This window comes from Myotis brandtii, unplaced genomic scaffold (assembly GCF_000412655.1).
Source record: "Myotis brandtii unplaced genomic scaffold, ASM41265v1 scaffold1384, whole genome shotgun sequence".
Classification (NCBI taxonomy): domain Eukaryota; kingdom Metazoa; phylum Chordata; class Mammalia; order Chiroptera; family Vespertilionidae; genus Myotis; species Myotis brandtii.
Window position 1 is genome coordinate 408636 of NW_005354938.1, and position 17730 is coordinate 426365.

The following is a 17730-nucleotide window of genomic DNA, read 5'->3' on the forward strand; positions in this document are numbered from 1 at the left end:
CCCTCGCTGGTGCGCGTGTGGCCCTCGCTTGACAGATGAGGAACTGGGCCCTGAGAGGGGACGTGACTTGCCTGAAGTTGCCGGGCGAGCCCGGAGCCTCGCGGAGGCTGGAGCCCAGGTGCCCTCGCTCCGGGCCAGGGCTCCGTGCTGCACCCCAGCCTTGCAGCAGGTGCTGGCAGACCTTGGCCGGGGGAGTGGGGGGGTGCACGAGGCTTTCGGAGCGAAGGCGGGGTGGATGCTTGGATCTGGGCAACACGAGGCTCTGTAGTTGGCTCCCGAGGGCCCTGGGAGCCACGGGGTCTGCAGCTGGTTCCAGTACGTGCGGTGTTTGCGGAAGATGGCCTTGCCAGCGACTCCTTGGCAGTGTTGCTTCAGCAGTTGAGGAAGACCTCACTGCACAGTTTCATACGTGAAATGTCCCCTGCTAAGGCATGAGTTTCCGTTGAGAAGCTCTCGGAATTTATACGTGTCTGTTGGCTGACTTCAGTGAATGTTGACAGGTGAATTGAGAGAGGCAGTGAGCGAGCAGCAGGAGTCGGAGGGGAGCTGGGAGACCGGGGTTCTTGTCTTGCCAGAATTACCGGCTCCTTGGTAGCCAAAGCAAAGCATCTCAGTTCTCCAGGCCTCGGTGTCCTGATCTGTAAAATGGGGGTGTTGGGTTGGTACCGGTCGCCAGAAACCTTTCCAGATTGTATGCTCTAGGGCAGTGGTTCTCAACCTTCTGGCCCTTTAACCTTTAAATACAGTTCCTCATGTGGTGACCCCCAACCATAAAATTATTTTCGTTGCTACTTCATAACTGTCATGTTGCTACTGTTATGAATCGTCATGTAAATATCTGATATGCAGGATGGTCTTAGGCGACCCCCGTGAAAGGGTCGTTCGACCGCCAAAGGGGTTGCGACCCACAGGTTGAGAACCGCTGCTCTAGTGTGATTGCTCCCCCCCAGGAGGTGACTTCTTTAGCTGACACTCTGAGCAGCTGCAAGGGCTCTGGGATGCCTGGATGACGTGAAGGAGTCAGCCAGTGCCCCGCACCCTGAGCCCTGAAATCCTGGAATGGTGGCGCCGGGAGGAGGACCATGGAGGTTCTCTTGCTCTCTCTTGTCCAAGACCCAGACCCAGTATCTGCTGCTTCCTGCGTCAGCGTTTTTAACACCCGACATTTCCACACTTGCTGGAAGGTCAAACCAGATACCTAATATCAGACAAGAACTTAAGCGCTATTACAGGAATATGTTTTTAAAGTTCTCTAGATGGCTAACTTGAATTTTTATTGAACACCCAGAAGCCACAGCAAGAGGAAAAGGCTGTATTAACTCTGTGGAACGAGGGGAGGGTTCCCTTCCGTCCTTCACCACCTTCTCTCACTAGGTGGACAAGATTGTGGACCAGTTGCAGCAGCTGATGCAGGTGTATGACTTGGCTGCCCTGCGGGATTATTGGAGCTACCTGGAGCGGCGGCTCTTCAGCCGCTTGGAGGATATATACCGACCCACCGTCAACAAACTGAAAACCAGCCTGTTCCGCTTTTATCTTGTCTACACAATTCAGGTGCTTGTTGATTCAGGGATTCCTTGGTGGAAAGAGTTATTTGATCCAGAAATAGATTTTCTTTTCACTTCTAGAGAGGACTCTTTGTGTTACTCTGGGAAAGGGTGAAACAGTCACAGTGCAAGTTATTTTTGACTGTTTTCCTAATCCCCCCCCTCCCCTTTCTCATCTGCAGATCACATGACTTGTCTTCCTCATTTCAATTTCTCCTCTTGTTTTAAGCATGCAAGTCTGGCTGGTAGTTTTTTAAAATATACTTTTATTGATTTCAGAGAGGAAAGGAGAGGGAGAGATAGAAACATCAGTGATGAGAGAGAATCATTGATCGGCTGCCTCCTGCACTCCCCTTACTGGGGATAGAGTCTGCAACCCGGGCATGTGCCCTGACTGGGAATTGAACCATGACCTCCTGGTTCATAGGTTGACACTCAACCAGTGAGCCACACTGGCCGGGCCTGGCTGATGTTTTAAAGACTATAAGTAGCTGGGTTAAAATTTGCATCATAAAGATTATAGCTGACCTGGGGGAATAGTTAATTAGATTGTTTGGAAATCAACTAGGAATTAATTTTTAGGATGGCAGTTATCATCAGACTTCAGTTTAAACCAACTTCTTTGAAATTACAAGAAACGTGAGAAATGAGTGATGATTTCCTTTATTTTATGGAGTGTGTAGATTATGTTTGGCCACTTACCTAGCAAGCTGATATTCAAAGGCAATGATGAAGAATCTTACTTCTGGACTTCTGTCTCTTTCCCCTCCTTGCCGTCTTCTCTGTGTCTTGGCAGACAAACAGAAATGACAAGGCTCAGGAGTTCTTTGCAAAGCAGGCCACGGAGCTCCAGAACCAGGCCGAGTGGAAGGATTGGTTTGTCCTGCCCTTCCTGCCGTCTCCAGACACCAACCCCACCTTTGCTACCTACTTTTCTCGTCAGTGGGCCGACACCTTCATTGTGTCCCTGCACAACTTCCTGAGTGTCCTGTTTCAGTGCATGCATATCCTTTCAGCTGCCTGGGGCTGTGGACCTACCCTGATGCATCCAGACAATGTGATCAGTGGCTGCTGCTCCTGATGCAATCAGTTCTTCCACCAAATGCCCAAGGATCATTGTCACGTGTTATGTGAGGCGGCTGGACAGATTGTGGTTATTTTTGTCAGGAGGCCAGGGAATCATAAGTCTTAGTTCTGCTGCTGAAGTAATAGTTGCCATGGGGGACTGTAGCAGCGGTGGGGTGCCAGTGCGGGGCTCTGAGAGGAGCCCTCAAGCAGGTCTGAGGGCCTCTCTTCGCAGATACAGGGGTTGGTATGCAGCTGCTGCTCAGTGACACCAGCCATCCTCAGAGCACCATCTCTGTGCCTCCCCTCCCCCCAGGATATCTATCACTTGCCTTTGTTGGGATTAGGTAGCAGATGAGAACACTTCTTGGGCTGGAACTTCCTCCCTAGATTAGTGTTTGGGTCGCTTTCTCTGACAGTGACTTCAGTGTTCCTCAAGTTGCCAGAAAACAGCAGCTCTAAGAATATATGTGTGGTTATTTGAGAGGGAATGTAAATGATTTATGGCTACCATATTTCCCATTTTGTCAGGAAATGCTTTGATCCCAGGCCTGGGACCATTATCCATTGCTTGTGCTCTCTAGGCTGGGACTCTGGGGGCGGAGAAGAGTCTGGGTTGAATGGGGCTGCCTGGTGAGTCACTGATAAACGGGGCATTGTGGAGGCCCACCCAGCAGCCGTTCGGGAGGAACATCTGCTGGTGGAGGTAGGAAGGGTGCCCTTTCCTTTTGCGTTGTGGCTGCTGGGAATTCTGCTCTTGCCAGCTTTGCCTTTCTTCTGGCCCTGCTGCTGCTCTGCATCCCGAGGGCTTTCAAATGAAACCAGCAGTGGCTCAGGCCAGAGGTGGTTATGGCACAGCCACGTGGGCCCTCTACGGAAATGGGAAATGTCACTAGGTCTTTTCAGTGCAAGACAGTGCCCATTCGAGCCTCCGTTCACTTCCTCAGTGCTGAGGCCCTGCCTGCTTTGCGCTCCTCCTGACTGCCGCCCCGTTTGAGGTGGTTGGGGAAGACTGACACGCTGACCTACACCGTGGATGCTCACATGGTGGCATGTGGCCGCACAAACTGCAGAAAGCTTTCTCCTCAGTCTAAACCTTTGCCAGGGAGAGGTTGAGTTGGCAGGGGAAAGCCGAGTGGCGGACCCTTCTGCCCAGCTGGTGGAGCGGCCAGCAGCGTGCCCGCAGAGCCTGGCCTCGGCTCGCTCTTAGCTGCCTGTTGCCGATGCTTAGACTGGCTCTGAAAACCACTGGATATGGCTCTTTATTGCTGGCATTGGGAGAGAACTCTCTGTGGGCTAGCCAGCAGATTGTCACGTGTCTGTACGTCTGTCTGAACGAAGTCAGGCCAGGCCTGGCCTCGGGGGGAGAGACTACTTCATAAAGCTGAGAAGACCCCATAGCACTGAGTCTGTACTCCATTCCCCCATCTTGTGTTCAGGGGTGATGCTGCTGTGTCAAGAGTTTGGGAAGAAAAAAAAAAAAGAGTTTGGGAAGGTCTCTCAGTCCTTTCCCAGGCAGGCTTATTCTTTAACTGTGTGCACCAGTGCCTGTGATCCTGAACTTTGATGCTGAGTGCCAGAGGACCAACCAGGTTCAAGAAGAAAATGAAGTTCTACGTCAGAAGGTTGGTTCTGAGCACACTTGCTTCTTGGAAAATACCTTTCGTGTTTGAAATCAGGTAGAGGCGGTGGAGGGCTGGTCATGTAGAGGAGAGCACAGATCTCAGAGGAAAGTGAGTCGCCAGAAAATCAGTTGGAGACTCGGGGGCGGTAATAGTCTCTGAAAACCAGAGACAAGGTTCATATTTTAAGTCATTTAAGAATGAACAACATAGTAACAGTAATGTACTTTTGAGAGGGAAAAGACTATCTGTGCACTCATGCCACCTGGCAACTGACCTGTTTTCGTATGTCTATTTTGTGATCCCAGTCCTTTTCCACATATATTTATATCTGTACTGTTTATAACCCAGATATTTAATTGTCTGCTCAGCTCTCCATTTCTCTAGTTTGGTAAAGTGACAGGACTTAGAACCTACACTTGCCTTTATATTTTGCCTGTTGAACATTTATCTGTCCTTGAAATTAAGATCTCTTTAGAAACAGGAAGATTTTCAGAACAAGGAAGATTATAAACTGTTTAGGTTTGGGGGTTTAAGATTCTTGTTTTTTTTGCCCTAGCTGGTTTGGCTCAATGGATAGAGGGTCCCGGCTTCGATTCCAGTCAAGGGCATGTACCTTGGTTGCAGGCTCCTCCCTGGCCTGGGCCCTGGTCAGGGTGTGTGCAGGAGGCAACCAATTGATGTGTTTCTCTCACATCAATATTTCTCTCTGTCTTTCCCTCTTTCTTCCACTCTCTCTAAAAATTAATGGAAAAATATCCTTGGGTGAAGATTAAAAAAAAAAAGATTCTTGGATTTTGGGGGTGTGTGTATAATTTTCTTCAGGCAAACAGTAAAAAATGCTGAACCTTATTTAATTAAGCTTTTCCATGAGAGTTCCAGAGTCTAATTTGTAGATTCCCAAGAGCAAAGCAGGATTGGGTGGAGCTGTTTTTCTCAGTGAATTCAGGAGGAAGCAAGTAAAATGATAAAAGGGAAGCGAGTCAAATGATAAAAAGAAAAAAAAAAGGGTTTTGTATATCTAATGGTTTTCAGTTTCTCACCTCACTGTAGTCAGGTAACAGCTGCACTCGCCCATTTTTCCCAAACCACAGTGGGCAGAGAGCGGGACTGGCATCCTGAGAGCCAGTGGCCTTTTGAACCAGTGAGGTTGGGTGTTGGATATGAATGATGTGGCTAATCTTCCCAGCGGGGTGATGTCATTGATGAACTCTGTCCCATCTCTATGCAGCTTTTTGCATTGCAAGCCGAAATCCACCGACTAAAGAAAGAGGAGCAACAGCCAGAAGAAGAAAAGGCCATGGTCCAACACAAGTTGCCTCCTTACGTCTCCAACATGGACCGCCTGGGGGACTCAGAATTGTGAGTGTGTGCCCTGCCCCGTGGTTGGAGGTCCTAGCCCCCTCCTTCCCTCTTTCCCCTGTGCTCTTACCTGGGCCCCCTGCTCCTGGAGATGCAGAATTTCCCAAGAGCCTCCTGCACTCATGGTTAATGCTTCCTAACTGAGCAAGCTCCCCTGGCCTCTGAGGTCCTCAGCCTGCCGAGCTCTTCCAGGGACCTGCACATCCGGGTGTGTGCCACCTGGATAAATAAATACAGCCACTGTCTAAAGCAGCGGCTCTCAACCTGTGGGTCGCGACCCCTTTGGGGGTCAAACGACCCTTTCACAGGGGTCACCTAAGACCATCGGAAAACACATATATAATTACATATTGTTTTTGTGATTCATCAGTTATGTTCAATTTGTAACAATGAAATTGGGGGTCACCATAACATGAGGAACTGAATTAGAGGGTCGAGGCATTAGGAAGGTTGAGAACCACTGGTCTAAAGCCTTGTGAAGTTTTTGTGCATTGGAAGCAGTACCTCATGGTTGAAAAGATTGGCAGCCACAGGTTGGATGCGTTCCACAGTAGAAGCATCATCTTGTGTGAGGGTTTAAAGAGGTAGGCAGATTGAGGGAGAGGTATTTGAGTGACATTAAAAAACAGCCAGCTAAACAGAAGACCCAGTTGATAATAATAACAGCAGTAGCAGTTGAAGAGATGTAGGCACAGAGAGGTCACAGTGACTGAGTGAGTGGTGAGTCAGGACACAAACCCAGACAGTCAGATTCCCCACCTACATGTGGCCAAGCACTGCACCCAGTGAAACTGCTCTCGTTTCTGAGCTAGCACCATCTGATGGGAATAGAATGCACACCAAGAAATGTAATTTAAAGAAGTTTAGCTATGTTAAAAAAAAGTAAAAAGAAATAGGTGAAGTTCATTTTAATGATGTATTTTATTCAGCCCAGTATATCCAGATCATCATTTCAAACCTGTGATGAATATAAACAGAGCATCTGAGCTTTCCCAGAAGAGAGCCTCAGACTTCCCGTTGTGCTGGACAGGCTGCCGGCTCTCTTTGGTCTAAGCAAGAGAACTGAGGATAACGCCACCTTAAAGCCCAGGCGTGTGAGCCCAGCTAAGGCCCTGGCCCCTGGCACTGTCCGCAGCCCAGCAGGCCTGTGCTCCGGCTTCTCCCAGGTCCCCCTCCAGCCCTGTGACCTTGTGTTGTGTGTGCCTGTCCAGAGCCATGGTGTGCAGCCAGAGGAACACATCCCTCTCCCAGTCGCCTCGTGTGGGTTTCCTGTCCTCACTGCTGCCTCAGAGTAAGAAGAGCCCCTCACGGTTATCACCTGCCCAGGGCCCGCCTCAGGCTCAGAGCTCGGCCAAGAAAGAGTCCATCAGCAGTCAGGTAAGCACAAGTCTCATCTTTTCCAATTTGCCAAAAGGCCTCTGACATCTGACTGCACCTACTTGTCAAGTGGAGATGTGTTCGCCTTTCGCTTAGGACTGAATTCTTGGATATGCTGGTGAGATAAAAAATTCACATCTCATTCCCTTTCTTCCTCCTCCCCTGCCTTTCCCCTCTTAGACAAGTGACAGCTCTGCTGGAGGAGAATAGAGATAAGAGCATGGTGCAGGGAAATCCACTCAATGCACTCTCCGCCTGCCCCAACCCTCCCTCCCCTCCCCTCCAGCCCCACCTCCGGCCGGAAATACACGTGTTGTGGGCAGAAGGTGACAGGAGGCAGATGTGTGCAGCTGACCAAAGGTAGTGCAAGATCTCAGGCCCAGGTCTAACCCACAGGGACTTCTCTCCTCCCCCAGCATGCTGCCATTCTGGCCACTGCCTGAACTTCTGTGCCAGCTCTCAAAAGGCCCCAGCACTGGGCACTCAGCAGGTGAAGGGTGGATGGCAGCGAGAGGAAGTATGCTTTGAAGGGTCCCTCCCCTTTTCTGAGAGATTTCCTTTGCACTTAGGAGGGCTTTGTGACTGTGATTTGGTGACTCAAGCTTCTGGAATTTTGAATTTTGGGCGATATAAAGTAGTATGTAGATAAAGAGTTAGAGTTACTTCTGAATCAATGAATTTCTTGTACAGTTAGGATTTACTGATTCTGTGATGGATTTTCACAATTTAGTAGTTCTCCTTGCAGAGATGGTCAAAATTCATTGCTTATTTTTTTCACATATATAGAGGCTTGCAGAATGTCTTTTATGCTAGCATATATTCCAAACAGCAAAGGGCCCCATTGAGTAGTTCTCCTTGCAGAGATGGTCAAAATTCATTGCTCTTAGAAATGCCTGCCAGAGTGGAAGTTTTACAGACCCAGCGTTGCGCTATATCGCTTGGGTAGGGACCCTTTTTCTCTTACTATACGTGTATTAGCTACAGGTAAAGTGAGCCGTCATAGCCCTCCCAGCCTGGGCTTGATAACAGTTGCAAGTGGCATAGCAGTTTGGGGCTGCTGACTGCCTCTGGGAGTCAGGGGCCTGCCCCAGGCTGCTCCTAGGGTGTGGGGGCTCTTAGCACAGCACTGGGGTTCAGTAGTGTTGAAGTGCCACAGCTGAGCAGGACACTGGATAAGAAAGAGCAGGGGGCTTTGGAGTCAGACAGCTGCGCTTTCAGCTCAGCACCTGGTTTATTACCCTTGCTCAGACTGCTTAAACCCCAGTTTGCTGGAGGGTGTTAATATTAGTATTTACTCCCTCGGGGCCAGGGGCTCGGTTTATTGAGCTGATCTAAGGGCCCTTGGAATATACAGTACTGGGCAGATTACAAGGACTCAATATATCTTATTAGTAGTTGTATCTGTGAAGATACTGCCCTACATGGGTTCCCAAGTCAGCTCTGAGACCTAAAGTGCCAGCAATGCATAATGACTATAAACTTAGTACCCAGGAGTCAAACATCAGTCACAGTTCCTACTATGACTATTTTTCTAAAGTTCAAACTTAATTAGAATTCCAGTTCTGTGGAGTGTGTTCGAGTAAGTTTTACTGTTTGCTTTGCAGAGCTCTTCACTGTGCAATATTTTATAAGTGTAATAAATGACATAGGGAGTGTAAGGTCCCTTGGAATGTGCATGAAATTACACGATTCAATTGTATTTTTAAAAATGAAAGAGAACACAGAGATAGGTTCTTTGGGTGAAGCCGGTGGCCTTGCTCTTTATGTCTTTAGGACTAAGTGTCAGATGGTGAGATTGAAATGGAAATGGGATACACTCAAGAGATAAGGGTAAGACTGTGTAGTTTGTAGCAAACATTCCTTACCTTACCTCTAATATATATTCCAACAAAGCTTGGTTCACCACATGGTATGTCAAAGCAAAGGTAGCCCTCTTTCCATTTCCTGAATGGAAGCCACAGATGTCTACACTCTGAAACACTCAGTGGTTGGGTCACTTTTTAAAAAAATATTTTTATTGATTTCAGAGAGGAAGGGAGAAGGAGAGACAGAAACATCAATGATGAGAAAGAATCATTGATCAGCTGCCTCCTGCATGTCCCAACTGGGGATGGAGCCCGAAATCTGGGCATGTGCCCTGACTGGGAATCAAACCGAGACCTCTTGGTTCATAGGGTGATGCTCAACCACTGAGCCACACAGGCCGGCAGGTGACTTATTTTTTTATTGATTTATTAATTAGACTCAGCATTGCTGTTTCAATTCTAACAATAACGAGTAGATTTGAGATTAAAGATAATGAAGTAATTTTAAAGTCAAAGGAAGTTTGAAGGTCATCTGGCCCACCCTCCTACTGAGTAGAGGGGCGTGTTCTCCTATACATTGCCTCCTGTGATGAGGAGCTCACTGCTTGTCAACATGGGAAAGTTGTCCGTTGCAGAGCTGTTAGTAGAAACCTCCCTATAATTAAACTCACTGATCTTAGCTCTGCTTTCTGATGCTGAGTAAACTAAGGCTTCTCTTAGGACAACCCTTCCTATCTTTCCTACGCTAAGCACTCTGTTCATGCCTCCCTCTCTCCGTAACTGTTTGTACCTATGGCTTGATTTCTAGACCCCTCACCATGCTGGTCCCCCTCCTCTTAGGGAAGGGCATTCTAATTTTTTTAATTCCTTTATTACAGTTAATGGCCAAATTTGAGTGTATAATTTGAAGTGCTCTCTTACCAATACTAAGTAGAGTTGTATAATCAATTCCTATGATTTTAATGATATATTGCTTTTAACTCAATAGTAAGTGACATTGTTTTTTTTTAAAGCCATATTGCTTTGTTAGCACATGTTAAGTGTATAGCCTTTATCACTATTACCACACCAGAACTGCCTCTTTTTTTTTTTAACTAGTAACAAATAAGCAAATAAAAAACCATGTGCTGTGTTATTAAATTAACAACACATAAAATGATTAGGCTTTCCTATTTTAAATAGTATTTGTATATACCAGTATACATTTCCATTACATCAGCATTTTGCCCACTTGTAATTCGTTGGTTGCTCTAACTGTTGTCATTATTACTGAAATGTTCATAGCATTGTAGATGGCAAAGTAGATGGTGATATACTCTCAGTGCTTTCAGCCTGAATCTGGAGGCAAAATTTAAAACAACAAATGGCAGTAGCTATAAAACCCTGGTTTCCAGGCTCCCGCGGCATCTCTGGGACAGCAGCAGCCCCTGAGGGCACCTCAGCCCTAATTCCACTCCTTCCACACCCACTCAGTAAGCTGTGGGACTGCAAGAGGTTATTATAGAGATAACCTCTAATTGCCATCATGTAAAGAAAACAAAGCGGGCACAGACTTCGGTATTCTCAAATTACCTCATAGCTACTGAGAAATCAGTGGTAAGTACAAGTACTGTGGGGGCTGTTTCCATGGCTCTAAGCTGGATGGGGAAAAGGGAGCCTTCTTGCCATCTTTCATTCTGTAATTCCTGTGTTCCAAGGGCCTGTCCTCTGGGTGGCTTTATTTTGCTTTAGGGGAGATCAAATTACTGGAACTCCTTTCCTGCCCCATTGGGATAACTGCCTGGTAAGCTGTATTCGGGCCACCGAAAATTAGTTTATAGCCTTCTTCAGAGTGAGGAGCGAGGAGGCCAAGTGATAAACAGTTAAAAATCTCTCTCCTGAACTGTAGGAGACAGGTAGATTATTACTTTTCTTAATTTTAGATATTTATTGGTTTATTAATTTTAGAGAGCGAGAAAGGGAGAACATTGATTTATTGTTCCACCCATCTATGCATTCATGGGTTGATTCTTGTATGTGCCCTGACCGGGGATCGAATCTGAAAGCGTGGCATAATCCGGGTGGGGAACGTCCAGCCCACAGCCCGTGAAATCATTTGGTCTGGCCCTGCCAAAGCATTAGGGGTCAGTTAATTAAATGTTTAACCAAACATAGCAGGCTAATTTTTAAGGTGATAATTTTGTTTGGCCCAAGAATAATGTTACAAATATCCAAAGCCTCTTGGCCGAAAGGAGGTTCCCCACCCCTGGTGTATTGGGACAGTGCTCTACCCAACTGAGCTACCTGGCCAGGGCCAGAGACAGATAGATTATGATAGAATATGACTGGATATAATTTGGGCCACTGCAATGTTCTATTAATCCAGTAGTTGAGATTTTTATGAAGTTTGTTCTTAAAATTTTGAATTGCTGCTTATGTCACAGTGAACTTTTAAGTTAAGTATATCTGTAGCTAGACACGGGTTTACCTTAGCCTACTTATTTGAGTGTTTTGTGGACAACTGCATTCATCAGCTTTTAGCACATTTTTTGTTGTTGTTTGTGCTTGTTTAATAAATAACTTTAGTAGATACAGTTTAAGGAAAAGGTCTCTTTTAAGCAGGACGTGATAGCTCACACTTAGGTTCACGGTTCTCTTTGTATATACTGCCCTGTCATTATAAAGGCAGTTCTTAATTTGTTGTAGTGCCTTTTGTTAATGCCTGTTTGAATTTTCATTTTGGAGTACTGTCCAGCCTGATGGTATGCTGGACAGCTTCCATTCCATCTTCACTTGTAAGGAAAGCTCTGCCTTGCACTTCTTAACATTGTATTTTCTGTCCATGCTGGGGAAGCTGTGTCAGCTAGGGGAATTTGACGTCCATCCTAAACCTCCCTATCCCATCAGTATAGATATTTTATTGATTTCAGAGAGGAAGGAAGAGGGAGAAGGAGATAGAAACATCAATGATGAGAGAGAATCATTGATCGGCTGCCTCCTGCAAGCCCCCCACTGGGGATCAAGCCCACAACCCGGGCATGTGCCCTTGACCGGAATCGAACCTTGGGACCTTTCAGTTCACAGGCCGATGCTCTATCCCCTGAGCCAAACCGTCTAGGGCTGAGCACTCTTAACACCAAGCATTGAAAAAGGAAAAGACACCATTTATCAGGTGCGGTGGGCAATTAAGGAGAGAAAATTAAGGAGAGAAAATAGCATCTGGTCTTCCCTCTGTAGCCTTTCCCACCTCTGGTTCCAAGGGAGGATCCCCCTGTGGTCTGGATGCAGTTTTACATGGGTTCTTTCCCTTTTCTTCTTAAATGTCCAGTTTAAAGATCTCTCGGTCGGGCTGATCAACCTGTCAAACCTGCAGGTCCCAGGCTTTTTGAGACTTCCTCACTTTCCAGGATCGCACTATTGTAGAAAACAACTGCCAGCCCCGGACACTGATCTTCCTGTCACTCAGCACTGTTTATGCAGCTGGATTCTCGTGGCCACCTTTGGATTCAGAAAACGTGGCCTCTGCTGCCAGTTCTTCCATTAAAATGTTCGGCTTTTAGAGACATGTTTTGAAATTCATTTCTAATTTTATTTATTTGAGACCTCTTTTTTCTTGGTAAATCTAGTTAAAGGTTTGTCTATCTTGTTCATCTTAAAAAAACAAACAATAGCTCTTAGTTTCATTGATCCTTTCTATTGCCTTTTTAATGTCTATTTTATTTATTTTCTTTCTTGTCTTCATCATTTCCTTCCTTTGACTAACTTTGAGATTTGTTCGTCCTTTTTCTAGTTCCTTGAGGTGTAAAGTTAAGTTGTTTATTTGAGATCTTTCTTTTTTTTAATATAAATGTTTATTGTTAATGTAAGTGTTCATTCTGTTAGTTTCAGTGTGTCGTATTTCCATTTTCATTTGTCTCAAGATATTTTTTTATTTCTTTTCTGGTTTCTTCTTTGACCCATTGGTGGTTCAGTCTCCCATTGATGTGAGTGACCCATTGATGTTGCTTAGTCTCCACATGTTTGTGAATGTTTTAGGTATCCTGTAAATTGATTTCTAGTTTCATATCATTGTGATCCTTGATATGATTTCAGTCTTCTTAAGTTTATTAAGACTTATTTTGTGGGCTAATATATGACCTCTCCTGGAGAATGTTCCATGTACACGTGAGAAGAATGTGCATTTTGCTGCTTTTGGATGGAATGTTCTGTAAATGTCCATTAAGTCCTTCTGATCTAATGTGTAGTTTAAGTACAATGTTTTCTTATTGCTTTTCTGTTTGGATGATCTATCCATTGTTGAAAGTAGGGTATTAAAGTTTCCTACTCTTTTTGTATTGCTGCCTGTTTCTCCTGTTACGTCTGTTATTTGCTTTATATAGGGTGTCCCCAAAAATGTATACACACTTTAACAGCTGATAACTCACTTAATTTTCACTCCTTTTCAGGTTTAACTGATTTGAAATAATGGGTGAAACCAGACTAAGCTTTGAACAAAGAAAATTTACCCTAAAGTGCCACTAGACTTTTTTTATGGGGATACATAAAAGATAAAGTTTATGGTACAAAACGGGCCACAGTTGATGAATTGAGGGTGAACAAATACCGAACGAAATGATTCTTGATGTTTGTGATTCCATTGCTTCGCGTTATCAGCAGTGCCTGGACCAGAACAGTCATCAGTTTGAAAACAGGCACTGACAAAAAAATTATTCATTTCTGTAGATGCTTTTAATTTTTTTTAATGAACTGTATGTTAATAAACACTGACTTTATAATCATTCAAAGTGTGTATACATTTTTTGGGGGGACACCCTGTAAATAGGTACTCTGATGTTGGGTGTGTTTATATTTATGGTTATTATATCTTCTTGATGAATTCACCCCTTTATCATTATGTAATCACTTTCTTTGTCTCTTACTATACTCATTGGCTTAAAGTCTATTTTGCCTGATGTAGGTGTAGCTTCCCATGTGTTCTTCAGTCTGGGAAATTGGCCCTGTGGATCAGTAGGTATGGGAAGAAACCAATGGAGGGTTGGCACCCTTGGATCACATTCCAGGGAGTGGGCACACACACCTGGGGACCATTTGAGGGACACCATGTTATCTCAGGACCTCTCTGTTATCAATTATCTTGACACCCTTTGCTTCTAGAAAGGTAAGAGAAGCCTCCCACCTTCTAAAGCTGTGGGTCCTGCCCATGGTTCCGTGGACCACGGGGTACTTCTCAGCAATGGCCAGAGTGCCGAGAGAAGGGCCTTGTCTTGGGTATGTTATTTAGCTTCAGGATTATGACATTTCTTTTCTATTCAGTGTCACCTTCTTCCACATGTTCCCTTCATGGTATTGCTTCCTTCAGGTTTCTCAGAGCATGGAGTTGCTGTCATATCTGGGTATGAAGTTCAGCTCTTTCAAGTTGTGCCTGTGTAGAGCAAGTTACCTTACCCTCTCCAAGCCTCAGCTCCTCATAAGGAATGTCCTCACCTTTAAGGGAATGTTTGTAAAGTTCTTAGCATGGGGCCTTGCATTTGGTAAACATTCAGTGAACAATATACACTGGGGCTGTTATTGTTATTGGTTTCCTTCTTAGATCACTTCTTGTATCTTGTCTAAGAACGCTACTTCTCCCAAAACAAGCCAGAATTTGGGGAATCAAGTACTTCTTCTAGAAGAAACATCTGTTACAAGCATCAGTAGATAACACTGGAGGTCGCTTCAGTCATAAAAACAAAACTAACAAACACCCTGCAGGCCAGACGCAGTTAGGCTTAGTCCTTTAAAATTTTCTTTCTTACCTGTTCACGTGGCTCCAGGGTCCCAAGGGATCTATGCTAATCATCTTAAGTTGTTTTAACATAAGACAGACTTAACATAAGAAATAGCAAGTAGCAGAACTAGAGAGGACAGTAGACTTTGGGGGAATCTCTCTCTTTTTTTAAAAATATATTTTTATTGATTTCAGAGAGGAAGGGAGAGGGAGAGACAGATAGAAACATCAATGATGAGAGAGAATCATCGATCTGCTGCCTCCTGCACTTCCCCTACTGGGTATCGAGCCCGCAACCCAGGCATGTGCCCTGACTGGGAATCGAATCATGACCTCCTGGTTCATAGGTCGTCACTAACTACTGAGCCACATGGCTGGGCAGGGAGTCTCTTCTCTTGACTTAGGCCTTGTGTATAGGTGGCTTGCAAGGAGGTTGGTTTGTAACCATATCTGTGTAAAAAGGCAAGGGGGCTATTTTGACCATCACAAATTGTGGGAATAAGGTTGGAAAAAGAGACCCCGGCCAGGTAATCTGGAAAGAGAATGAGGTGTCAGCTCTTTTTAAAAAGACTCTTGATTAAGAAACTTCTCTCCATGGGAGTGGGATGGGGATTATTGAATTTATCTGCTCTAACCTTGATTGACTTTATCACTCACGTTAAAGGAGCCCGACGATGCCAGCTTCTTTTCTGTGCAATTCCTCTTGTTCAAAGGTCCTTGAGTTTCCAATAGTTTCTATTAAGAATTTCTGGTTACCTGAGTCATTTCCAAATACCTGAGTATTTGTTAACATTAGCTGGCTTAGTCATACACTTGACCCAAAGGTTTTGTGTTCCTTTTTCCCCCTCCAGCGAAGTGATTGTATATTGCATAATTTTTTTATGTTGCCCAAACATATTGTTGCTTATAAATGTTTAGAACACCTAGCGTGGGGCCTGACATAATCTCGTCCCCCTTGACTAAAAGTAATTGTTCTGATCAGATCAAGGAGACATATGGATACCTCCCTCCAGGTGATAGAGATAGGCAGGCTGAGGCGTGCTGGCCACCTGTCCTCTCATGACGGGAGTGAGAACAGAAAGGAGGCGGTCCAGACAGCCTATGTTTCACTCTTGACTTTTCCCACCAATGAGATGGTAACATTTTACCTACCTGCTTAGCATGGCCAGGGAGGAGCCTTACCCAGGACCTGTTGGGTAGAGAAGCCACTCCCTGGCCTCTGCCCTGCTCCTGGCCCAGGGCTCTTGGCGTGGGCACAGACAGGAAGAGACTTTCACAACCTGGTGTCTTGCCCTCCAGACCACTAAAGCAAAGGACCCCACATGCGGACCCAGGGATGGGAAGAGCCTCTTCAGCGGGCTGGCCCCGGGGGAGTCCAGCTGGTCACAGCACCGGCAGCGGCGCCTGCAGGACCACGGCAAGGAGAGGAAGGAGCTTCTGTCTCTGACTTTGCAGGTATGGCTTGTCGTCAGCGGTCCAAGCACACCCACGGGAGGGCCGTGGAAAATGACGGGGTGGTGCAGGGCCCACTCTTACCTCCCTTGGTTTCTGCCGTTGTGTAGAGTGTGGTCTTGCTGAACTGGGTTTACCTGCTTGCACTTCGGTTGTTTTGTTCATAGTGTGCCTGACTCTGCAGTGGTCCCTCTTTCTGCTGTAGCATTTTTCTAAACAGAAGCCATAAAATGCCAACTACAAATGTCCCCACAGATGGGGGCTGTGATTACATTGGCTTGGGACCCCTTGCATGCTGCGTTTTCCCCTTAGCATAAAATGCCAACTACCAATGTCCCCACAGATGGGGGCTGTGATTACATGGCTTGGGACCCCTTGCATGCTGCGTTTTCCCCTTAGGTTAATTGTGTATGTTACTATTAGCATGTCACAGGCTCAGATTTGGCAGGACAGAGACCGGTTTCCCTTGCTTTAACCCAGAATCCCCCAGACTTGCTTGATCTCAGGGTCCTTTTCTCCTGCACCCCCAGAGGCCCACCTGCTGGAGTTGCTGCCTGAGGGCCACGGGCCCACACAGTGTCATTCTGTGACCCAGGCCCTTGCCACGCTGAGCCCTGGGACTCCCCTCACTGCTGAACGTGGGTCAGGTCTGCTCTTCTGGCAGCATAAGCTGCCTCCACTCTGTCAAACACTCGGGAAGCCCCAGGGATTTGCTGCCTGAGTCCCTTGCCTGTCACCTAGTTGACCATTTATCTCCTAATTGGAGCTACTTACCTATTTTTTTAAAAAATATATATATGCTTTATTGATTTTCAGAGAGAGAGGAAGGGAGAGGAAGAAGGAAGAGAGAGAGAAAAACATCGATGATGAGAGAAACATCAATCAGCTGCCTCCTGCACGCCTCCTATTGGGAATCGAGCCTGCAGCCCAGGCATGTGCCCTAACCAGGAATTGAACCAGCGACCTCTTGGTGCATGGTTGACGCTCAACCACTGAGCCACACCGGCCAGGCGCTACTTGCCTATTTAAAGGCATCAGAGGCCTGGTCTGTCAAGGTGGCGTGTGTCCTGACAGAGAGGGGGCACCCTTGACCCTCTCCCTCAGCAGGGCCCATGAGAGGAGCAAGGTCTCTAGGGAGGGGATGGCAGGAGAGCAGGCACCTGCCCTTCCTGGGCAAACTGGGCCTGTTCTTGCAGTTCAGAGCTCTTTCTTCTAGAGTCTAGACCAGCCGTGGGCAAACTACGGCCCGCAGGCCGGATCCGGCCCGTTTGAAATGAATAAAACTAAAAAAAAAAAAGACCGTACCCTTTTATGTAATGATGTTTACTTTGAATTTATATTAGTTCACACAAACACTCCATCCATGCTTTTGTTCCGGCCCTCCGGTCCAGTTTAAGAACCCATTGTGGCCCTCGAGTCAAAAAGTTTGCCCACCCCTGGTCTAGACCAAGCATGTCAGACTCAAAGGCTAACACGGGCCAAATAAACAAGGTTTAAGTTTCTGTGGGCTGCAAAAAAACAAAAGCTTCAAATTTCATAGAAACGTCAGTTTATTTCGATAGAGACATGCTGAATACAAAGGGCTAAAATAAATGAGTAATCATTACAATAAATTAGTAGAGCCTTAACCGGTTTGGCTCAGTGGATAGAGCGTCAGCCTGCGGACTCAAGGGTCCCAGGTTCGATTCCGGTCAAGGGCATGTACCTTGGTTGCAGGCACATCCCCAGTAGGGAGTGTGCGGGAGGCAGCTGGT

At 46.1% G+C, this 17730-nt stretch overlaps 1 protein-coding gene across 1 annotated transcript in view; it reads left to right on the forward strand.

Annotated features, from left to right (window-relative positions):
* Nucleotides 1-17730, forward strand: part of WDR91 (WD repeat domain 91) — a 40131-nt gene that overhangs the window by 12037 nt on the left and 10364 nt on the right. The window contains exons 2-7 of the mRNA XM_014535142.1: nt 1375-1554; nt 2344-2551; nt 4155-4237; nt 5466-5596; nt 6808-6973; nt 15824-15979. Of these exons, the coding sequence (XP_014390628.1) occupies nt 1408-1554; nt 2344-2551; nt 4155-4237; nt 5466-5596; nt 6808-6973; nt 15824-15979 (891 nt within the window). The 5' untranslated portion in view covers nt 1375-1407. The remainder of the gene's footprint in view (nt 1-1374; nt 1555-2343; nt 2552-4154; nt 4238-5465; nt 5597-6807; nt 6974-15823; nt 15980-17730) is intronic.